The sequence below is a fragment of the Tachyglossus aculeatus genome, chromosome 25 (assembly GCF_015852505.1).
Source record: "Tachyglossus aculeatus isolate mTacAcu1 chromosome 25, mTacAcu1.pri, whole genome shotgun sequence".
Taxonomy (NCBI): Eukaryota; Metazoa; Chordata; class Mammalia; order Monotremata; family Tachyglossidae; genus Tachyglossus; species Tachyglossus aculeatus.
In genome coordinates, this window is record NC_052090.1 from 11,008,176 (window position 1) to 11,031,925 (window position 23,750).

Consider the following 23,750-nt stretch of genomic DNA (forward strand, 5'->3'; position numbering starts at 1 on the left):
AACAAATTCCTGACGGAAGTGGTGATTAAGCTATACCAAGTGAAACTCTTTCCCACTAAATTATGGTTTATTATTATATTAGGAGGATTTGACTATAAGAGCAACTGAATGAGAATAAAAAATAATATTAGCACTAGGTCAGACCAAAGCCTCCCCGCAACCCCCAGCTCCGTATTCCATATTCCAATAATAATGATGGTATTTGTTAAGCGCTTACTATGTGCCAAGCACTGTTCTAAGCACTGACAACAAAGTGCTCGGGAAATAAAGATGACAATGGTTCCCTTTGTTAGGCATCCTAATGATTTGGGCTGTTCATCCCTAACTTTTCTCTTCTAGATCCCTAACCTTCCCTCCGGTAACCCACTTTGGGTTGCTCTTACGTGAATTTTTCCAGCTTCTGAAGAGATGCTAAATTGTGCATTTAGTACAGTGCTCTGCACACAGTAAACACTCAATAAATACGATCAAGTGAATGAATGACAAATCATAAACCCCATAGACTGTAAGCTCACTGTGGGCAGGGAACCCATCCACAAACTACTTAACTGCACCATCCCAATATCTTAGTACAGTGCTCTGCACACAATAAGTGCTCAAAAAATACAATTGATTGAATGACTGAAATCTTCATTGTTCAATATCTTTTCATAAAGTTTCATCCTAGGAGATAGGATTTCTAAACTCTTACAACATCTTCACCATGGTTCAGTAATTTTACTGATCCAAGTGATCCAAATATATGCTACAGCTGCCTTATGGGTTTGAAGATGACACTCTCGACAGTGAGCTTTTATTCAGGAACCTTAAAAATAACCTTATATTTTCTCACTTCAAATAAATCGCAAGCCCTTATGACGATGTCATACGATTGCAATTTTGCCCTCTACAACCAATGTACAATGTACAGCTGCCCTTTGCATTGTGTCTAAGTAAAGATTGGCCCTGGCTGCCCTGTGCAATTTTTGGAAGTCTCTGATCCAAAAGAGACTCACCACACTGTACCTGCAGCAAGCCAGGGTATTCTGTCTTCTGCCGCAGGCTCCCTACTGTCAGTAGCTTTGCCACATTGTTTGCAATTTCTTCTTTGAGAATTTAAAGCATTTCTCCTGTCTTTGAGAGTCTTTCCACTCCAGCTCATTATTTTCTGGCTATTTGGGTATCTCGCTACCATTTTCTCCCAGTAAAATGGCCTCAGAGAGTTACAAGAGCAACCCAAAACTTTTTGCCTTCTTCCAGAAGCTGGAGATGGGGGATCATGTGGCTTGTTTGCTAAAAGTGTCCAGACTAACTTCAAATTGAATGAATATTAATATTTTGACTACCTAAATGTGCCCTTCAATCTCTCGCTCCATCCCTTCTCCCCTCCTTAACTTCCATCTTCAACCGCTCACTCTCCACTGGTTCCTTCCCCTCTGCCTTCAAACATGCCCATGTCTCTCCCATCCTAAAAAAACCCTCTCTTGACCCCACCTCACCTTCTAGTTATCGTCCCATATCCCTCCTACCATTCCTTTCCAAACTCCTTGAACGAGTTGTCTACACACGCTGCCTAGAATTCCTCAACAACAACTCTCTCCTCGACCCCCTCCAGTCTGGCTTCCGTCCCCTTCATTCCACGGAAACTGCGCTCTCAAAGGTCACCAATGACCTCCTGCTTGCCAAATCCAACGGCTCATACTCTGTCCTAATCCTCCTCGACCTCTCAGCTGCCTTTGACACTGTGGACCACCCCCTTCTCCTCAACACGTTATCTGACCTTGGCTTCACAGACTCCGTCCTCTCCTGGTTCTCCTCTTATCTCTCCGGTCGTTCTTTCTCAGTCTCTTTTGCAGGCTCCTCCTCCCCCTCCCATCCTCTTACTGTGGGAGTTCCCCAAGGTTCAGTGCTTGGTCCCCTTCTGTTCTCAATCTACACTCACTCCCTTGGTGACCTCATTCGCTCCCACGGCTTCAACTATCACCTCTACGCTGATGACACCCAGATCTACATCTCTGCCCCTGCTCTCTCCCCCTCCCTCCAGGCTCGCATCTCCTCCTGCCTTCAGGACATCTCCATCTGGATGTCCGCCCGCCACTTAAAGCTCAACATGTCGAAGACTGAGCTCCTTGTCTTCCCTCCCAAACCTTGTCCTCTCCCTGACTTTCCCATCTCTGTTGACGGCACTACCATCCTTCCCGTCTCACAAGCCCGCAACCTTGGTGTCATCCTCGACTCCGCTCTCTCCTTCACCCCTCACATCCAAGCCGTCACCAAAACCTGCCGGTCTCAGCTCCGCAACATTGCCAAGATCCGCCCTTTCCTCTCCATCCAAACCGCTACCCTGCTAATTCAAGCTCTCATCCTATCCCGTCTGGACTACTGCACTAGCCTTCTCTCTGATCTCCCATCCTCGTGTCTCTCTCCACTTCAATCCATACTTCATGCTGCTGCCCGGATTATCTTTGTCCAGAAACGCTCTGGACATATCACTCCCCTCCTCAAAAACCTCCAATGGCTACCAATCAATCTGCGCATCAGGCAGAAACTCCTCACCCTGGGCTTCAAGGCTCTCCATCACCTCGCCCCCTCCTACCTCACCTCCCTTCTCTCCTTCTACTGCCCAGCCCGCACCCTCCGCTCCTCCACCGCTAATCTCCTCACTGTACCTCGCTCTCGCCTGTCCCGCCATCGACCCCCGGCCCACGTCATCCCCCGGGCCTGGAATGCCCTCCCTCTGCCCATCCGCCAAGCTAGCTCTCTTCCTTCCTTCAAGGCCCTGCTGAGAGCTCACCTCCTCCAGGAGGCCTTCCCAGACTGAGCCCCTTCTTTCCTCTCCCCCTCGTCCCCCTCTCCATCCCCCCGCCTTACCGCCTTCCCCTCCCCACAGCACCTGTATATATGTATATATGGTTGTACATATTTATTACTCTGTTTATTTATTTATTTATTTTACTTGTACATTTCTATCCTACTTATTTTATTTTGTTGGTATGTTTGGTTCTGTTCTCTGTCTCCCCCTTTTAGACTGTGAGCCCACTATCGGGTAGGGACTGTCTCTATGTGATGCCAATTTGTACTTCCCAAGCGCTTAGTACAGTGCTCTGCACATAGTAAGCGCTCAATAAATACGATTGATTGATTGATTCAACGTTTAAATAAGTGGCAACAAAATTAATGGATTTTTTAAGTAACTCAAAACCAGGAATTAAACATACTACAAAGGAAAGAAAATACTAAACTCTACCTGTTTATAATAATGATAATCCTACCAAGCTTGTAATTTACACTTTATTTAATTGACCTTAGACGTCATTGCATCAATCAGTTCCGGTTTTCATTTTCATTCAAAAGTATAGCAACACTTAAAAGTTACATTTTTCAGGATTTTATCATCTCAATGTAAGAATTTTGTTTTGTGAAATAGACTCACTTTACTATGTAAAGATGTCTCTCTTTCCTGTACATTTCCTCTTCCTTTTTCTGCTTCCTTTAATTCATCTTCACTCCATTGAATTTTCTGCACAGTTTCTGTAATCCTTTTGCTGTAGTCAGCCCAGTCAGATTTTAAGGAATCTAACTGGGTCCTAACAAAAACACAGGAATAATGAAAATTCACACCCACCACAACTTTGGCAAGCATTGTCACATTTAACCCAGAAACTAGGGGCAAGTTTTCCAAATATGAAAATAAAATACATTCACTGAGACTGAAAAGACCCATCTTACATAATCAGAGTGGAAGCTATGAAGAAAACATAGATGACCTATTACCACTGTACAGTGGTACAATATTTGCTCATTTTTTAGGTCTGTAGATGGATACACATTGGCTCAGGTCTATTCCATCAACCTATTTTACCCTGTCCCACTTCTGTGAATCTCAAGAAATTCTACTGCCTTGAAATTAGAAAATGCCTATTAGTTTTCCCAATATCCCCATGGAGTGGCAAAGTTACAATAGTAGCTTCTCTAATCTGTCTCGGCTATCCCTCATTAATCCAGTGGGAAATGCTTCGATGTAAACAAAAATTCTACCTTTTCAAAGATACTTACTGATAGTACTCTAGTTTCCCTCTGCCATTTTGAAGCTCAGTAGTCATATTTACTCTTTCGATTTCAGCCTGCACTGTAGTTTGCTGATATTTTTTTATAGTTTCTTCATATATTTTATGTACAACAGTGTATAACTCTGTCGCCTAAAAGAGAACATACACCTGCACTTGTTAAAAAATTAACGCCTATGCCAACCACTGTGGGATAGTTGAGGCAGGGGTAGCAGAAGCAATCATTAATCAATCACGGATATTTCTTAAATTTTTACTGTGTGCACACTAAGTGATTGGGTGAGTACAACAGTTAGTAGACACGATTCCTGCCCTCAAGAATCTTACAATAATGAGGAGAGGCAGAAACTAAAATAAAATTACAGGAGGAGGAAGTACAGAGTATAAAAATATGTAATGGGGAAGCTAGTGAGTTCTTGGATGTTTAAGGGATGCAGAAATGCTGAAGCAGCCATAGGAGGCAGGAAAAATAGAATGGGGAGAGGAAAGATTAATCAGGGAAGTCCTCCTGAGGGAGATATGATATCAGAAGAGCCTTGAAGTAGCGTAGCCTCGAGGATTGAACAAAAGCCTAGGAATCAGAAGGACCTGGGTTCTAACCCCAACTCTGCTACTTGTCTGCTGTGTGACCTTGGGCAAATCACTTAACTTCTCTAGGCCTCAGTTACTGCATCTGTAAAATGGGGATAAGAGTGTGAGCCTCATGTGGGATGGAGACCATGTCCTACCTGATTAACTTGCAACTGCCTCAGTGCTTAGAACAGTGAGTGGCACAAAGTAAGCATTTAACAAGGACCATGATTATTATTCTTATTATTAAGGAGATGGCAGTGATCTACCCGATGGGAACCGGGAGGGACATCCAGGCCAAAGGGAGTGAGGTGACCAAAAGGTCGTGGATAAGAGAAACAAAAATGAGGCACAGTGAGAGGCTTGAAAGGAGAGAAGTATGTGAGTGTGTCGTGGGAGAATGATGATAAGTAACGGGGAGAGAGTCGATTGAGTGCCTTAAAGGCAATGGTAGGGACTTAGGCAATATAGCAAACAGTCCAGTTTTCACCTGATCTGACCCCTGTCCATACTCCCTATAGAGAAGGGGGCTTCAGCAAAGGATGACCTATACTCTTCAGTGCCATAAGTGGACACTTTTGCCTTTAGAAACAGCACCACAGACTCCCTCCCACTTTTCAGAATGCTTGGGGAGCAGCCAAGCTGCCCGCTGTCCACTGAGAAGGTGAGCTGGAAGTCATGGGGAGTTAAAGCCATTAGAGCCCCCTTCAGAATAAGGATAAACAAGATGCACCCACTAATTTATACTTCACCCAGCGCACACTTGCATTAAAATCACTGAGGTACTTTAGAGATTTCCAATACCTCCTTCCTGTCTCACCTATAAGCAGAGGTATTGTACATCTCTAAAGTAGCTCAGTGACTTTCAATGCCCAGTAAAACAGCCTACTCCACCTATGGGCACAGTTAGGAGAGTTTATTCCTGGGGATATTTCATCCTTCCCCTTCATTATTCATATATCTGTATATATACACATATATATGTATATATATATGTATATATATTCATATATGTATATATGTACACACACACATATATACACACACACATATATATATACACACACACACACATATACACACACACACATATACACACACACACACATATATATACACACACACACATATATACACACACACACATATATACACACACACACATATATATATACATATATATATATATATATATATATATATATATATACATACAAATATACGCATACATTTATGTCTTACCATACTTTTTGGCCTAAGCCCCCTTGATAGGAGGTAATCAAACTTATTGAGTGCTTATGTGTGTATAGCAGTGTATTAAGCACTTGGGAGAGTACAACAACAGAGTTGGTAGACACGTTCCCTGTCCATAATGAGCTTACAATCTACAGGGGAAGATAGACATTAATATAAATTACAAGATATGTACAAAAGTACTATGGGCATTATGTTTTGCTCTAAAACAAAGTATCTATTAAGTGGAAGTCAGTCGATGAATGCTGAATTATTTCAGAATTGCAGAAATACTGTAGTTTCATCCTAATATATATGATTTAAAACTTTGTGACACTGATAAGCAAGTCAGTCACCTGAAATTTAACCCTTGTCCTTGGAAATAAATCAAGAAAAGACTAGAAAATGTCTTCCTATCCTGAAGGATGTGAACCCTCCATGAATTCATTTATTTATTCAAATTCAATTGTATTTTTGAACACTTATTAGGTGCAGGGTGCTGTACTAAGCACTTGGGAGATTATAACACAACTATAAACAGACACATTGCCTGATGACAGCAAGTTTTCAATTAAGAGAGCAAAATTAGGCCCTAGTGAGATTCAAATTCATGACCCCTGGTTTGTTTACAAGACCAGTGTTCTAACCCTCACGCTACAAAATTCAATAATCGGTCATTTTTAAAAGTTATTTGAAATGTTTTGGCTAATGAGCTAAAATGTTTAAAAAAAGAAAACAAAGATTATAGAAGCCCAGGAGGAGAGGAAAAAAAAACTGATTAGCCCTAAAACAATCTCCAATCTAACTTCTATTAAAGGGATTTTTCCACTCTTGTAAGTGGAATTAAGAAAGTTAAATTTTAAAATTCACAAGAGTAGTAACTGAAATTGGAAATACATGAAGATGTCATAGGATGGGCAAGACAAAGAAAAAGAATGGAAAACACACAATAATCTCCTCTATGAATTGTAAACTCCTTGAAGAGCGGAGTCTTGTCTACCAACTCCACTATATTGTACTCTCCTAAGCTCTTAATATAGTGTTCCGCACACAGTAAGCACTAAACAAACATTATTGCTTGACCTCCACACTACTGCATATAACATGGAAAAAAATAATGTATTCAGGAGTTTAAAAAATTAGTTATTTTATGAGTTCATGATGCATTTACTATTTAAAGAACTCTCCCAAACTAGTTTTCCCTAGCTGATAACAGCAATAGTTTTTCAGCACTTCTCTTCATTGATGCTATCTTTTTACTTTTCATATTTTGGCCAGTATAATTTCTGAGAAATTATCCAACCACAATAATACTTACATTATTTCCCCACATCAAACTTTATTAACTTCAGGATAAGGCAGCTAAAGTGTTTCTTGCTTTTAAGAAGCCCAACCTTTTCATGGTTCCTGCAGAACCACTGAAATTATTCTTTGTTCAAAATAGGGCAATTCAATTTTCAAAAAGAAGTCTACTCCATTGCAAGATTTTCGCAAAACCGCGTTTGCACCGTATGGCTGTTGACCTTATTTACCTTATTTTTGGCCAATTCTACTTCCTCCAAAGTTGTACATTCAAGCTGCAGCTTTTCTTCCAGCAGAGGGCTGTGTTTCTTCATGAAGTTTATATCCTCCTGGATCTTGGTATTAGTTTCCTCTACCTCTGCCACTTGGTTCCGAAGCTTTTCTAGTCGACGGAGTTTAGTATGCAAATGCCAGTGGAGTTCTCTAACATCTTTCACACAAGCCTCATGCTCTGGCAAATACAAAGTGGGCAGATATTTAAAGGGAATGGGCAGGTCAGAGTAAAGACTACAGGTAGGAAATCTTCTGCTATTCAATTAATTTCAAATACTACTTTAGTATACAGAATTTAAACTTTGTTCATCAACTATGTTTCAGGGCATAGGAAAAATGCACCTCAAAATGTACATAAATGGAAGTTCTTAGTCCGGGATTCTGCACATAAGCACTCAATAAAATGCAAATGATTCAATTAATCATATTTACTGAAGGCTTGCTGTGTGCAGATCACTGCACTACGCACTTGAGAGAGTATACTATAACAGAGTTGAGAGACACACTCCCTGTCCACAGAAAGCTTATAGTCTAGAGGGGCAGACAGAGTAAACTAAATAAATGAATCACAGATATGTACATATGTGCTGTGGGACTGAGGGAGGGGTGAATAAAGGGTGCAAATTCAAGAGCATCGCAGAGGGACTGGGAGAAGAGGAAATGAAGGATTGGTCCGGAAAGGCCTCTTGAAGATATGCTTTTATTAAGATTTTGAAGGTGGGGAGAGTAATCGGCTGCCAGATATGAAGAAGGAAGGTTAACCAGGCTAGTCGACAGCTAGACAGATGAGATCGAGGTATAGGGAGTAGATTGGCATTGGAGAAGGAAAGTGTGTTGGCTGGGTTTTAATAGGAAAGCAGCGAGGTAAGGAGGAGGGGGTAAGGTGACAAAGTACTTAAGCCGATAGCAAGGAGCTTCTGCTTAACCTGGAGGTAGATGGGCAACCACTGGAGGTTCTTGGGGAGTGGGAAAACATGGACTAAATGGTTTTGTACAAAAATGATCTGGGCTGCAGATGAAGTTTGGACTAGATCGTGGAGAGACAGGAGGCAGGGAGTTCAGCAAGAAGGCCAATGTAATAATCAATGTGCAATACAATAAATGCTTGGATTATCACGGTAGCAGTTTGGACGGAGAGCAAAGGGTGGATTTTAGGGATGTTGTGAGGGTTGAACCAACAAGATTTGGTGACAAATTGAATATGTGGGATGAACGAGAGAGATGGGGGGAGGATATGGCTAAAGTTACAGGCTTGTGAGATAGGAAGGATGGTGGTGCTGTCTACAGTGATGTAAAAGTCAGGGGGAGGACAGGGTTTGGGTGGGAAGATAAGGACTTCCATTTTAGACAGTTTAAATTAAAGGTGTTTGATACATATTTTATTATATGTTTGATCCTTGACCTTCAAAAAGTGCTAAAATCACTTCAAAGTATATTCCTACTTCACACTTACAAATATATTTTGCAAAGATATTTGTGTAACCCAAGAGAAAAATAAATTCCCAAAATAAATCACAAACTTTCAAACCAGCAAAATTTGGGACCGAGTTTAAAGTAATATTTCTCTCTATTCCTAAGAACATCATGCCTGTAATTGCTCAGGAAAAATACGCATAGAGCCTAATTTGAAAGTTTCTATACTTTGGAAGTTTCTCTACTGAAAGAACTTGCTTGAGGTTTCTAGTTTTTCATAAAAACAGAGAAGTAGATTATCTTAGGAAAGCACAATAGCAATCAATCAAGATTCTTTAGATCAATAAAAATGCAATTAACAGAATACATTTTGGAGGCACCAAACTCAAATATAGGAGCACAGGTTATTTAAAAATGATTGCTCCTTTCCCTACAGCTAAGGATGTAGATTCCACAAAAAAAAAGCAAAATGAAAATGCACATAACACTGGGCAATTTTCTTTAAAAAGTCAAACAATGATTTCACTGAGAGTTGGATTAAGGTATGAACAAATAAAAGCCCCAAAACATCTAAAACAAAATAAGATTCAATGGAAAGTGTGATTGAGGTTCAATCTTATAGGGAAAGAAGCAATGGAATCTGTTTAGTGAAGTTTTAAAAAGTTTTTTTTAGAATGCCTTGACACAGATTGGGTAGCATCTTTAAAAAAAAAATCCCTTGATAAACACCAAGGGCCAAGTCAGGTGATATCTATCAGCATCTAAAATAGTTATTTTTTTCCTCTAAAGACTAAAAATGCTGCCTCTTCAGGACACTTAGGAGCTATTCTTCCAAGTTAGCTACTCACCCAGAACCACCACACACTGTAGCAGGGTACTATTATTCTGGTACTTGTTAAGCACTTACTAAGCACTGGAGTAGATACAAAATAATCAGGGCAAACACAGTCCCTGTCCTACATGGGGCTTTCAGTCTAACTACAAGAGGTAGCTACATTCCAAAGCTTTGAAAGAAAAAACTACTTTATTTACTTTATTGTAAGATGGCCCTAATAACAATAATATAATAGTTGTGATATTTGTTGAGGTCTTACTAGTGCCAAGTAGTGTACTGAGCTGTGGTGTAGATCCTATCAGAGACAGTCCCTGCCCCACACGGAGCTCACACTTATCTAGCTAAACTTCCCAATGAAATCACTCTAGGACCATGGAAAGCAGTGCGGACCAACTGACCTTTGAAGAAGCAGCGGGCGGTGGTCTTGCCTGCTTCGCAGATAATTTCCAAGAAGCAAGTGCTCCTAAATAGACTTGTTGCATGAGAAGGGAGTATGCTCTGTCTGGGTATCAGCAGGCCTTGACTCCTCAGAGTACATGACACTTCCTTGTCCTCAGGGCCAGCTTCACACCAAAGGTGGGGAAAACTTTGTCGTCACCCCCACTTCCCTACCACTGTGCATGACATCATACAGATGTCTGCCCAACTCTGCCTGAACCTAGAGTATTTCTCTGGGGAGATGCCAACCTTCCCTCCCCGTCTCCTCGCCCCAGGATCATTTCACTCCCTGCCAGGTCCCACAGAGAAAGGCTGGGCACTTTCACATCTCCACACACCATCGTCATGTAGCAGCCCCGTGGCCTCCCCTTCTGAGAGTGGACAAGAAGGGAAGCTGGCTGACTCACCATCCTGCCAGCAGTCAACCCTGATGGAATCCTACATGGAAGCCAGAAACCGACTGCCCTGAGGGAAATGGATGCTCGGTTGAGGCTGAGCTCTTTTGAAATAAAAATTATGACACTTGTTAAGTGCTTACTATTTGCCAAGCACTGTTCTAAGACAGATACAATTTAATCAGATTGGACGCAGTCCCTGACCCACATGGGGCTCACACTCTTGATTCCCATTTGACAGATGAGGTAGACGAAGCCCAGAGAAGTTAAGTGATGTGCCCACAGTCAGCCACTAAGCCACGCAGCTTCTCTTTTGTAAAACCACCCAGCCTTTGCCTTGAACCCATCACTGCACCCTCTCAAGGTCTACACATCCCTGAATGGACAATACATCCATATTGCCGCAGTGCTGAGGGGCACCAGAAGGTCTTGCCAGTCTATCTCTTCCTCTTCACCACTTTCAGAAATCCGATATGCGAGTTAACTGCTGGAGGGTGAAACCGAGTCGACAAGGCATGGGTGAACAAACCAAGCTTTCATAACCCCACTCCCATTCTGTTCTCCTCCATTCACATTAGCTCTAATTTTGCCCTCCTAATAATGACGGAAAGAAGAGAAGATAGCAAAAAGCAACCATCTCCATAAAGTAGCAAATAAATATGAAAAAATTCACCAGCATGGATTTGATTTTGTTTTCTGTTTGCTTTTTAGGAAGCCCACCCTCCCTTAGGAAGCACACAGGTAAAAAAAAAAAAAAAAAAGTCCTCCACCAGCATCAATCATTAACCACCTTGGGAAAGAGAAGACGGCTATTTGCAAGGCAGAATTAGTGGAAGGAATTCTTTAAAGTTTGCCGGAGCATGGCAACAGCTCTTTAATTAAAATGCATCCTATTTATAATCCCCCATAGAAAAGGACTTCAATTTTCTAACTTGTTCCAAATCAAGAATAGAAATGGAAATAAAAAAAGTATTTATAGCTGCCTCCACTTGAAACTGGCTGTTGGTGCAGTTCAATAGTTTTAGTTCAAGATTGGCTTCCTATGTTATGCTGGAACAATCTTTTGTGAAAATTGGACTTTAGGCATCTATTTCCCATTTCTAAATGAAAATTTCTTTCAGATTATTCTCCTCTTTGTTTCACTTTTAGAGGAAAGGATGACTCTTCAACTGCTTTACAGCTGTCTGCAAGTAGCCAACATGTTAATGAGTTCTTATTTCTTGGAATTCACAGCCCATGAAATCAAACTCTGTAACCTCTGCCTCACCAACAGAATCCACAAATTGGAAGAGTCCAGGGTGGCATAAGTAATAGAAGGTATCCTATTCTGCATTACGACAAGGTCTAACTCTTAAAAAGTAATTAGATGGCCCAGTCCCCTTTCCCAACAGAAAGTTTCTCAATCACTAAATCAGTAGTATTAAATTGAGTGCTTACTTTGTGCAGAGCACTGTACCAAGTGCTTGGGAGAATACAACAGAGTTAGCAGACACCTTCCCTGTACCCTGGAGTTCAGTAAAGGAAGCTGCTCTGAGGCCATCCCTGATTAGCTATGGCAAACCCGCTTCCCCTCAGAATATCAAGGGCCACACTCTGCAAGGAGTAATGCCATCCGATACTTATTAGGTTGGGAAGATAATGTTATTCTGCATTGACTCTAAGACTGAAAGAGGTTAGTTACCTCCCAAACACCATATAGCAGAGGCTTTGAAGTTCTGGTCCCTTTTAAAGAACCAGGTTTGTCAAAGGTCTGTTTTTTCAAGAAGCTTCTCAGCTAATTCAGTGGTGATAAGTGTTTCGTGTAAACTCAAAATGGATTTCACTTGAAATGAAACTATTCTCCTGGATCTAAAAATGACTTAGTCCAACTCATCTTCAAATATTATTTCAAAGGGAACAATTAAATGAATGGTAAATGAAATTACAATCCGTTGTCCTCATAAATCATTGCTTTCTTCTGGACCCAGAAGTTTTAAGTTTGGGTTGTCTCAATGGAGCAGAATTAGATCCACCTGGGCATAGAAAATTAATAATAATTTTGGTATTGTGCAGCACTTACTATGCGTAAAGCACTATATTAAGTGCTGGGGTAGATAAAAGATTACCACATCGAACACTGGCCCTGTCCTAGAGCACGGGCCTGGAAATCAGAAGGACCTGGATTCTAATTCTGCCTCTGCCACTTGTCTTCTGCATGACCTTGGGCAAGTCACTTAACTTCTCTGTACCTCAGTTACCTCATCTTTAAAATAGGGATCAAGAGTGTGAGCCCCATATAGGAAAAGGACTGTGTGCCTTGTATCTACCCCGGCGCTTAGTTCAGTGCCTGCCACACAGTTAGTGTTGGACAAATACACACCCCTTGCTCCCAGTTATACAATCGGCTCACAATCTAATTAGGAGGGAGACCAGATTATGAATCCCGATTTTACTGATGAGGAAACTAAGGCACAGAAGTTGAGTGACTTGCCCAAGGTCACATAAAAGGTAAATGGGGGAGTCAGGATTAGAACCCAGCTCCTGTGACTCCCAAGGTCCATCCTCTTTCCACTAGGCCACGCTGCATCTCTTCTTCCAGATTCTCCAGGGATCTTGTCCCAGGTAGAGCCAATTGTAGAGGTCTTGATGAGCTCTTAAAGAGGCTCTTATATCTGTTTTGGGGTTTCCCCAAAGCTGCTGCTTCTCATGAGAAATGTTCCAAAAAGTACTGGATCAAGAATTAGATCCTCTCCCCGGAATCCCTGCCAAGCAGTTCTTCAATAAGGGTTCCGGAACCAACCTGCCCTTTTGAGAATCTTTTAGACTGGGAATTAGGTGACTCCCTTATGGTGGATGTGACCATAATAATAATCATAATAATTATGGTATTTGTTAAGCATCTACTTTGTGCCAGGCACTATACTAAGTGCTGGGGTGGATACAAACATCGTTCTTTGTCCCATGTGGGGCTCACCGTCTCAATTCCCACTTTATAAATGAGGTAACTGAGGCACAGAGAAGTAAAGTGACTTGCCCAAGGTCACAGTAAATAAGTGGCAGAGCTGGAGTTAGAACCCATGACCTTCTGACTTCCAAGCCTCAGCTCTATCAAACATCATGATGCTTCCCCTAACCCATCCCCATTGGACCATCACCAAAACCATCACAGCTGGGAAATTAAGTCCTTGGCTAGAAAGGATAGAAGCCCTGAACCAACCACTTACAGGTAGCATCCATCATGACTGCTAGAGAGGTCTTTCCCCTCCCTTAATCTTCACTCCGACTTCTGTCCCAGCCTCTGTGGCTCTAAAAATATCCCCATGTGGAGAACAGCTAATTACTACTTGGATATTTGTTTTTCCTCCCGTTCCCACTATTGGAAAATATTTTGTGTTTGCCTGGCCTCCCTAATTAGATTGTAAGATCCCTGGCAGCAGAGGCCATATCTTCTCCCTCTATTGTACTCTCCCAAACATGGAGTAGAGTTCTTTGCACACAAGAGATGCTCAGTAAATACTAATGATTGATTTGGCCTGGGAAAGGTCACCGAACGTCTGTGCTGGGGGCCTATAATCCACCTCTGCCAGTGGTAAGGCTGTGGAGACCCCAGGCCTTATCAAACCATTTCAGAGTCTCAGAAAGACTCTCGGACATCATAAGCAGTGCCAGTTAGCATTCATGGGTTTACATGCTCATTAGGACAAAAGCAAGGTGAAATGTGGATGGATATTTCATCACCAATCATTGGTATTTACCGAGATAAATACCAGTGCACCGTGCTAAGTGCTTGGACGAGTATAATACAAGCGAGATGGTAGACGTGTTCCCCACACACAGTGAATTTACAGTCTAGATCACCTCTTGGGTTTTGCCAAGCTCACTGTGGGCAGGGAATGTGTCTGTATTTTTATACTGTACTCTCCCAGGTACTTAGCACAGTGCTTTCCACACAGTAAGCTCTCAATATGATGAATGAATGATTTACTACAGAAAAATCAGAGTTCATGTGACTGCAAGCTGAATTTCAACTGTTGATCCCTTCTTCCTTAATATTAATTGACTGACATACAGTATATTTCTGAAGTGTTCATTTCAGTACCTTTCTGCACAGCTACAGGGAGTTCCTGAAGCCTCCAGAATGACAAGAAATCAATTTTCATGCAAATTTTTCTTCTTCGCAGTTTTTCCAGTTTCAAAGCTTCTTCAGCTTCTTCACGGTCAGTCTCCAGACACCTAATCAGCTGAATGGCCGCTGACAGCACGGTTTCTGTTTCCTGCTTTAGTGCTAAAATTTTTCTGTCTTAAAATATAAATTTATGTAAACAAATTAGTGCTGAACCCAACTTTGATTACTATAGCCTTATTCTCCACCTCAATAAGTAGGTATGTAGTCTTCAAAAATATATGGGAAAGAATGATTTCCAAAAATTAATACTTTTTTATGGTACTTTGGGCAAGTCGCTTCACTTCCCTGTGCCTCAGTTCCCTCATCTGTAAAATGGGGATTAAGACTGTGAGCTAGGCATTGGGGTAGATTCAAGGTAATCAGGTTGGACACAGTCCCCATTCCACAAGGGACTCGGAGTCTAAATTGGAAGGAGGAGGATTTAATCCTCATTTTTCAAATGAGGAAATTCAGGCAAAGAGAAGTAAAGTGACTTGCCTAAGGTCACACAGCAGGCAAATTTCAGAGGCAGGATTAGAATCCAGGACCTCTGACTCCCAGGCCCGCACTCTTTCCATTATGCCAACCTGTTTCCCGCTATCTGAATTATGTACCGTTCCTAATCTAAAACACTCAAAACGTTGTTTGAGCAATATTTTGGCAAAGTAATAATAATAATAATGGTATTTGTTAAGCGCTTACTATGTGCAAAGCACTGTTCTAAGTGCCAGGGAGGATACAAAGTAATCGTTGTCCCATGGGGGGCTCACAGTTTGAATCCCCATTTTACAGATGAGGTAACTGAGGCTCAGAGAAGTTAAGTGACTTGCCCAAGGTCACACAGCAGATGTGCCAGAGCTGGGATTAGAACCCATGACCTCTGACTCCCAAGCCCGGGCTTTTTCCACTGAGCCACGCTGCTGAAGAGGGGGCCTGGGCTTGGGAGTCAGAGGTCGTGGGTTCTAATCCCAGCCCTGCCACTTGTCAGCTGTGTGACTTTGGGCAAGTCACTTAACTTCTCTGTGCCTCAGTTCCCTCAACTGTAAAATGGGGATGAAGACTGTGAGCTCCATGTGGGACAACCTGATTACCTTGTATCTGCCCCAGCGCTTAGAACAGTGCTTGGCACACAGTAAGCGCTTAACAAATACCATCATCACCACCACCTCAGGAAGGATGAATTGGCTTCTCAGAGAATGACAAGCCTGTTCCAGATTCAAGAGGAGGAAAATTAAAGGCTTATAGGAATGGTTTAAAGAAGTAAAGACCAAAAGCAAGGCAAAAATCTTATTTAGCTGTATATGAATCTATCCACCTCAGGTCCACTCCACTGATCATGTAGACCTGGCTGCCCCTCAAGCAACAGGGCTTCACTCTTGGGGTGGTTTACACGTTTGTATGTTAAGTACACGGGATCATTTATACAACTGGACATAAGGCCCACCCTGAATGTCACAACCGTATGTCTTCCAACTTCCCCTTTGCTCTTACATTATTTTAAGGAATTCTTTTTAAGCACTTACTTTGTGCCAGGCACTGTTCTAAGCACTAAGACAGATACAATGTAATCAGGTCGGACACAGTCCCTGTTCCACATGGGGCTCACAGTCTTAATCCCCATTTTACAGATGAGGTGACTGAGGCATAGAGAAGTGACTCTATGACTTGACCAGGGTCACACAGCAGACAAGTGATGGAGCCAGGATTAGAACCCAGGTTACTCAGATTTCCAGGTCTTGCTCTATCCACAAGGCCACTATTTGCCCTGGGTGATCGAAAAATAGCATCAGAAACATTGAGAAGGGGCAGCTACATACTGGAGAGAAGACAGGAGAGGAAGAATTTGGGTATAGAGGCAGACTGGTCCCGTAAACTGCAGCTATACAGAAGCAACGTTTAGCTAGAATAAACCCAAACTCTTACCCCAAACATAGATTACAGGATTGTCAACAGGATGATTTAGAACATTAAGATGCACACGCAGTTTTTTGTGAAAGTGTTTGACTGTAGCAGTCTCTATCAATATTAGGAATCACCATTACCTTTGTAATATATCACAATACCTTTATCACTTAAATCTGAAGAAACTGGGAGCCAGCCATCTTCTCCATGTTTCACCTTCTCCACCCCTGAAAACCTGATGATACAGAGCAACTCATTAGCAAAAACTCAGACTAATAGACTTCCCTGACTAGAACAGACTTTAGAAAGCTCTTTTTTTTCTAATATGAAATTTTAAGTCTTCCTCTTTGTGTTAATTCTGCTAAAATGGGAAATAACCGACATTCTAAAAGTAGGATGAATCGATTTAGCTTTACTACTCCTACCTATTTTTCAAGGCTAAATTCATTCACACTATTTTGAAAATGTACCTCAAATAGAATGCCAAGTTACATGCAGATGGTGTTTACTAATGCCTCTCGCCCTGCACGCCCATCACAAAAGTCATCAACCTTTCCTTTCTCGCTCCACATACATACCAAACACAAGATACCGCATAATGAAATTTCTAAAAGGTTGAAAAATAAACATGGCTTATTCATACTAAATAACTCTCTGCATAAATAACATTTTAGTGACGGGATGGAATGTGCCTGGGTAGCTGCAAGGATTGTTTCACGGAAATGGATTTGAATCACATAAAGAACAATCCCTTAGTAGTCTGCAAAAGCAACAAAGACAATTGATCAAACACTAAAACAAAGGTAATGAGTGTGATCACTCTCAAAGGTCATTCACTGGAAAACTCTACAAATCAACCAAGTTGTTGGTTTTTGCCTCTGTTTTTTCCAGTTACATAAGAAACAAATATGAGAAGGAAAATAAACAAGTTATACTCCCATATGAGTTTTTGAAGGTACCAAATTGCCTTAGTTTGCAGGCTGAACATAAAATTTATTCCATTTGTAAACAAGAGGTTTTTCATTTAAATTGAGAAGGGAATGGAATGAAAAGGACGTTTCTTCAAATCTGGGCAGGAGGGGTAACGTAGTGAGGCAGATACTCAGATCTGCAGACTGGAGGACTCGACAAATAGAGCAGTCGTTCATTTTGGAAGATGACACTCCTGACGGTGAGTTCTGGTCCATGTGCGTGGGTATAGCTGAAAATAATTTTGCATGACGGATTTATCTATTCCACACTGTGTGCCTATAAAGGTGTCCTTTCCTGTGCTGGAGTGATGGTCACTTGCCTCAGCCGTTGCAGTTTGAGAAGCTACCTAATGGTCTCCTAACAGTTGCAAAATATCTGTTCATGATAGGCAACCCCTCTGATTACACATGCCAAACTAGACCATCTGCCCTAGCTGTCTTCCAAAACTCTATTCCTTTACTTCCATGTTTGAGATGACGTTTCACCATGACTTCAACATTTTTAAAGTGTCCTTTCTGCTCATGTGGGCCACTATCCAATTAATCATTCAGCAGTTGCCTTAGTATCCTATCATGTACAATGGGGATTACGACTGAGTTCCATATGAGAGACAGACTGTGCCCAATCTGATTAGCTTCTATCTACCCCAGAGCTTTGTTCAGTGCCTGGTACATAGTAAGCGCTTAAAAGACACTATAAAAAACATTTAAAAATTTGAAAGCAACTGTTCCAGGGCCTCACTGTTGACCTCAATTTATGTGCATGCCTCATAAATAACTGTGAAAAAACATCTACAGTAGACCCAGATCTCGCAGTCATAGAGAAGGTTTTGGCTGACATTTGGTATGAAACGTGATGCTTCTTTTTGCCAAACTGTCAACTTTCCAAAGGACACCATAGACTGCCTGTTTTCTACTTATTAGCCTTTCTCAGTATTGTCAGATAGTGTGCCACTTTAGTAGCAGAATTCAGTGATTACATTGAGCTCTCTGTTGCCAATTAATATCTTGGTGTCTAGGGCTTTGGGTACAGCTGATCACTCAATTCAATCGTATTTATTGAGCACTTACTGTTTGCAGAGCACTGTACTAAGCGCTTGGAAAGTATAATTCAGCAACCCCACTGTCTATCTCGGAAACAGAGTGAAGTTCATTCAGACATTCTTAAGCTTTTAGGAACCAATTCTAGGCCCAGATCTAATCCATGCAGGATTCTAAGGCAACTTGGGAAACCCCAAACTTGACAAATGTCTTTTAATAGGAAATAATGTACTTCACGCGTATTTGACTAAAGAGGCGCATGACGTCTAACAGGAGGTAACAAAGGCAATGGTGCAGCAAGGGACAATCTTTGCATGCTCACAACATGGAAGGGATTGTCAATCATTCCCTGTTTTTATGCACACACTGATAAAAAATATCTTTGTTGACAGATATTTATCAGTATGTGCATAAAACCAGGGAATGATTGGCAATCCTCTGTGAAACCAGGACAGCCATAGATTCCCTGTTTGAAACAAAAAAGTTTTGATTCTTACTGAGGTATTTCCTCTTTCTCAAGGGTATCTTCATCCTGGAAAAAAAAAAACGCAAAAATAAAACCAGTTAATAGTTCATGCAGTCATATGAGGCATAGAATTCAATAAAACCTCCAACCACCTCCAAACTCAATCCCCATTCCTGAATACCCTCTCCTCTATGAGCGCCTTCTACATTTTTAAAACAATCCCACTAGAACCATGATGAAATCACTCTAGTTAACTCAACCCACTGAAATCTCTAATATTTGAAGAGTTCATTTATGATGAGTACAGAAAACATCTCCTAGACTCCTCACACCTGAAAACAACTTGACCACTCCCCTAGAAGCTCTTTTTAAGGTCCCAAAGTGAAAATGCAAAATGGTGACTTTTTTAAAATGGAATACAACATTTCATTTTATATTTCCAAAAAAAGGGGGGGCAATTCTTAGAAAATAAATGGATTCAATTTTGCTATATATTTTACTACTTTTAATGAGAGCCCCACATGGGATAGGGGCTGTTCCAACCCAACTTGATTATATCCACCTCAGCACTTAGTACAGTACCTGGTACCCAGTAAGCAATTTACAATTACCACTATTATTATTATTATTAACCCCTCTATTTGTACTTCAGAAAAAACTCAACATTGGGATAATATATTTATGTTTCAACAAGAACTTCAATTCCTTTCACAAAATCTGGACCTGCTAGGGTTACCGTACTGAATTTCAAATTGTCATGAAAAACAAAATATCACAAAAAGAAGGAACCCAAGATAAAAACCATGGAGAAATCTTAGAAAAATGCAAATCAAGTTTCATCATTTAAAAGACAATATAAATGCAATACCAATTTGTTACCAAAACTGGCATTTCTGTTCATTTGTTTTTCCAAGATATTAACCGGTTTCTATTTTCAGGTTCTACCTTACCTATAGACAGAATATAATTATCCTTGAGATTATTAATTTGCTGCTTTCTGAAGGCCACTTTTTGTGACTACATCTGTCCGGGTCACTGTGGTAAACCAATGACTTTTACCATATGCAGGAAGTAGGGAGGAGATCTCAAGGCCAATGGTGGTGATGACATTTTAAATGGGAGGCCTCTGGCTTGGAACATGACCGAGAGCAAAAGATATATTTCTGCTTCTACCGTTGCACATGCACAGTATCAACTGAACCTGTCCAAGGTTGGTGAGGAGGCCTTCAGGTTTCAGGGGACAGCCACTATTTCATTGCTCTAAAGAATTTTCTCATTACTTTGCAGAACTAAAGCACAGATAGGCCTGGACGGTAACTTCGGTCTGAAAATGATTTGTCTTCAGGGTTCAGTCATCAGACTGATAGGCAAGGACTGACAAAGTTACTGACTGCTCATCTCAGTGAATCATTTGATATGCAGTGTTCATTCCACATGCAGTGGAAACGCGAATATCCAATCTAATGGATGAGAAGTCGCTAACGGTTGATCCCTTCCCCCATTAAATTTCTTCTATGCATGAGTAGGTGTTGGTTTACCATGCACCCTATGATTTTATTTTATTTACAAAATGATTTACCTGCACAGCTTAGGAATACTCTGATAACAAAAAACACCAAAAGTTTGAAATGTAATGTATTAGAAATGTTTATTAACAAAGGAAAGATGCACAGACAACATTAAAAGTGAAAAGCAGCCGCAAAATAAGCAGACATACACCAAAATTAATAACAGGTCTATCACCCACACCAATAAGTTGGGACTGTCAGTTCATCTAGAAAAAAGAAATCTGAATGCCCAGTTTGGACAGTCCTCTCAGAAATCGTCATCTTGATATTCATTATTTACTCAGGAGGAGTTATTCATCTGTCCTCAGTTTCATTCTGATTTGATGGTAGGGAAATTACTGGTTTAACGTCTTCTACCTCATCATCATATAAGAAGAAGAATTATGGTATTTGTTAAGTGCTTTACTACATGCCAGGCACTGCACAAAGTGTTGGTATGTACACAAGCTAATCGGGTTGGACACAGTCCCTGTCCCATGTGTGTCTCACAGTCTCAATCCCCATTTTACAGATTAGTTAACTGAGGCCCAGAGAAGCCAAGTGCTTTGCCCAGGGTCACACAGTACAGACAACTGGAGGAGTAGAAATTAGAACCCATGACCTTCTTACTTCCAGGCCTGTGCTCTACACACTTTGCCATGTATATCTCAGGGCTCCATTCTCCCCACATAGAAACCATCCACGAAACGCTCCCCTCTAGACTGCAAGCTCCCAGTGGGCAGGGATCATATCTACCAACTACCCCCCCGACCCCAAGAGCTTCGTAGAGTACATTGCACACAGTAAGCACTCAATAAATACCACTGATTGATTTGATGCATATCTACCCAGGCCAAAGCACTATACTTGAAGTTGTGGAGAGTACATCAAAGAAGGAAAAGTTGAGGTCCTCGGCCTCAAGGAGCTAACAAACTTCCCAGATTACCACTTTTTGGATACAAAATGTCCAACTCACAGACTGATAATCCAATTTTCACTGGCTACTCATGCTCAGTGTTTTCTGGGCTCTTCCTCTGCCTCCTACCCCCTAAATGTCAGAGTCCTTTCAAGACTCAGTTCTGAGTACCCTGTGAGCCCACTGTTGGGTAGGGACTGTTTCTATATGTTGCCAACTTGTACTTCCCAAGCGCTTAGTACAGTGCTCTGCACACAGTAAGCGCTCAATAAATACAATTGATTGATTGATTCTCCATTCTATACCCATTCCCTTGGAAAACTCATTCACTCCCATGACTTCAACTACCATTTCTACACTGATGATTCCCAAATCTATATCTCCAGCCCTGATCTCTCTCCTTTTCTCCTGTCTTCAAGGCATCTACTTGGATGCCCTGCCAACACTTCAAATTTAACATGTCAAAAAAAGATCTTCTCATATTTCCTCCCAAACCCTGTTCTCCCCCAACTTGCCCATCACTATAGACAGCAGCACCACCCTTCCTGTTTCACAAGCTTGTAACCTTATCCTCGAATCATCCCTCTCATTCATTCAATAGTATTTATTGAGTGCTTACTGTATGCAGAGCACTGTACTAAGCGCTTAGGAAGTACAAGTGGGCAACATATACCGACGGTCCCTACACAACAACGGGCTCACAGTCATTCAACCCACATATTCAATCTGTCCCCAAATACAGTTTAACCTTCACAACATCCCTAAAATCCACCCTTTCCTCTCCATCCAAATTGCTACCACATTAATCCAAGCACTTATCCTAACCTTCCTTGATTACTGCGTCAGCCTCCTTGCTTGACCTCCCCGCCTCTTGTCTCTCCCCACTCCAGTCCACACTTGACTCTGCTTCCTGCCTCATTTTTCTACAGAACTTTTCAGTCCATGTTTCCCCACTCCTCAAGAACCTCCACTGGTTGCGCATCTATCTCGACATCAAACAGAAACTCCTGACCGTAGGCTTTAAAGTACTCAATCACCTTGCCGGCTCCCACCTTAACTCCCGTATTTCCTACAACAACCCAGCCTGCATACCTCACTCTAACACAAACCCGCTTCCTGAACCTCGATCTCATCTATCTCACCGCTAACTCACTCACCCATGTCCTCCCTCTGGCCTGGAATTCCCTCCCTCTTCCCATCTGAGAGAAGATCCCTCTCTCTTCCTTCAAACCTTTCTTTAAAAAAGACTATCTCCTCCAAGGGGCCTTCTCCAACTAATTCTTCATTTCCTCTTTTCACACTCCCTTCTGAATCACCCTTGCACTAAGATTTACACTCTTTATTCACCCCTCCCTGAGCCCCATAGGACTTATGTGTATATTTGTAATTTAATTCTATTGATAACTGTTTTCCTTCCCACCCCCAGAGTGTAAGTGTGCTGAGGGAAGGGAACGTGTCCTCCAACTTTGTTATACTGTACTCTCCCAAGCACTTAGTACAGTGTAGTGCACTGAATAAGTGCTCAATAAATCAGCTGATTGATTAGAGGTCTAAGATTATGAAGCTTATGAGTCACTAATAAATATCCTATATTTTTTTCCAAGCAGCCATTAGTAAAGTTAATTAAATATTCTGTTCATGCCAATGAACCTGAACGATAGTGGAAAATTTCTCCTATGAACAGGCAATGAATCAGAAAAAAAGCAGCTGATCTGAGAACACTAATGCTTTTCTTCCCCAGCCCAATGCTACACCTATATTTAATTCCTTTCTTTTACTCTTTTTCCTTATTTTTTCCCCCGGCTTGGCTATTGATCATCTTATATGGATGTAATGTTTTCAGAATATCACTTTTATTTCTAGGTCATATTCTTAAAATACGTCAAAGTTAACATGACTGTTAAGGATGTGTTCCTTGCAGAGAAACAAAAATGAAATTTCAATCGATTACAGGGACAAAATGAAAATTCTATTTCTCTGCGTATCAGCTGCATTATTAAATACTGTTAAAACAAAATATTTTGTTGAAAAGGGCACATTATCCTTTTATACATTTACTTACCTAATTATCAATTTAGTGTCCCAAAATGAATGTAAATAGTCTTCAAATTACTAGTCAAGTAGACTTATGGAAGTTACTACTTAGCTTAATTACTTCTATTAAGAGCTTTACTTTATTAAGAGTTGTTTCATTCTTCTGGAGTGAAAGCAGCAAAAAATATTTTTCAGTTTGCGTATTAAGCAATTTTGCACATAGA

At 41.1% G+C, this 23,750-nt stretch overlaps 1 protein-coding gene across 1 annotated transcript in view; it reads right to left on the reverse strand.

Annotated features, from left to right (window-relative positions):
- CCDC178 (coiled-coil domain containing 178) overlaps nt 1–23,750 on the reverse strand; it is a 244,510-nt gene that overhangs the window by 211,288 nt on the left and 9,472 nt on the right. Inside the window, exons 4-9 of the mRNA XM_038766705.1 lie at nt 19,061–19,095; nt 16,713–16,786; nt 14,584–14,784; nt 7,382–7,602; nt 4,036–4,178; nt 3,413–3,566 (exon numbers count right to left, since the gene is read on the reverse strand). Coding sequence (XP_038622633.1) covers nt 3,413–3,566; nt 4,036–4,178; nt 7,382–7,602; nt 14,584–14,784; nt 16,713–16,786; nt 19,061–19,095 — 828 coding nt within the window. The remainder of the gene's footprint in view (nt 1–3,412; nt 3,567–4,035; nt 4,179–7,381; nt 7,603–14,583; nt 14,785–16,712; nt 16,787–19,060; nt 19,096–23,750) is intronic.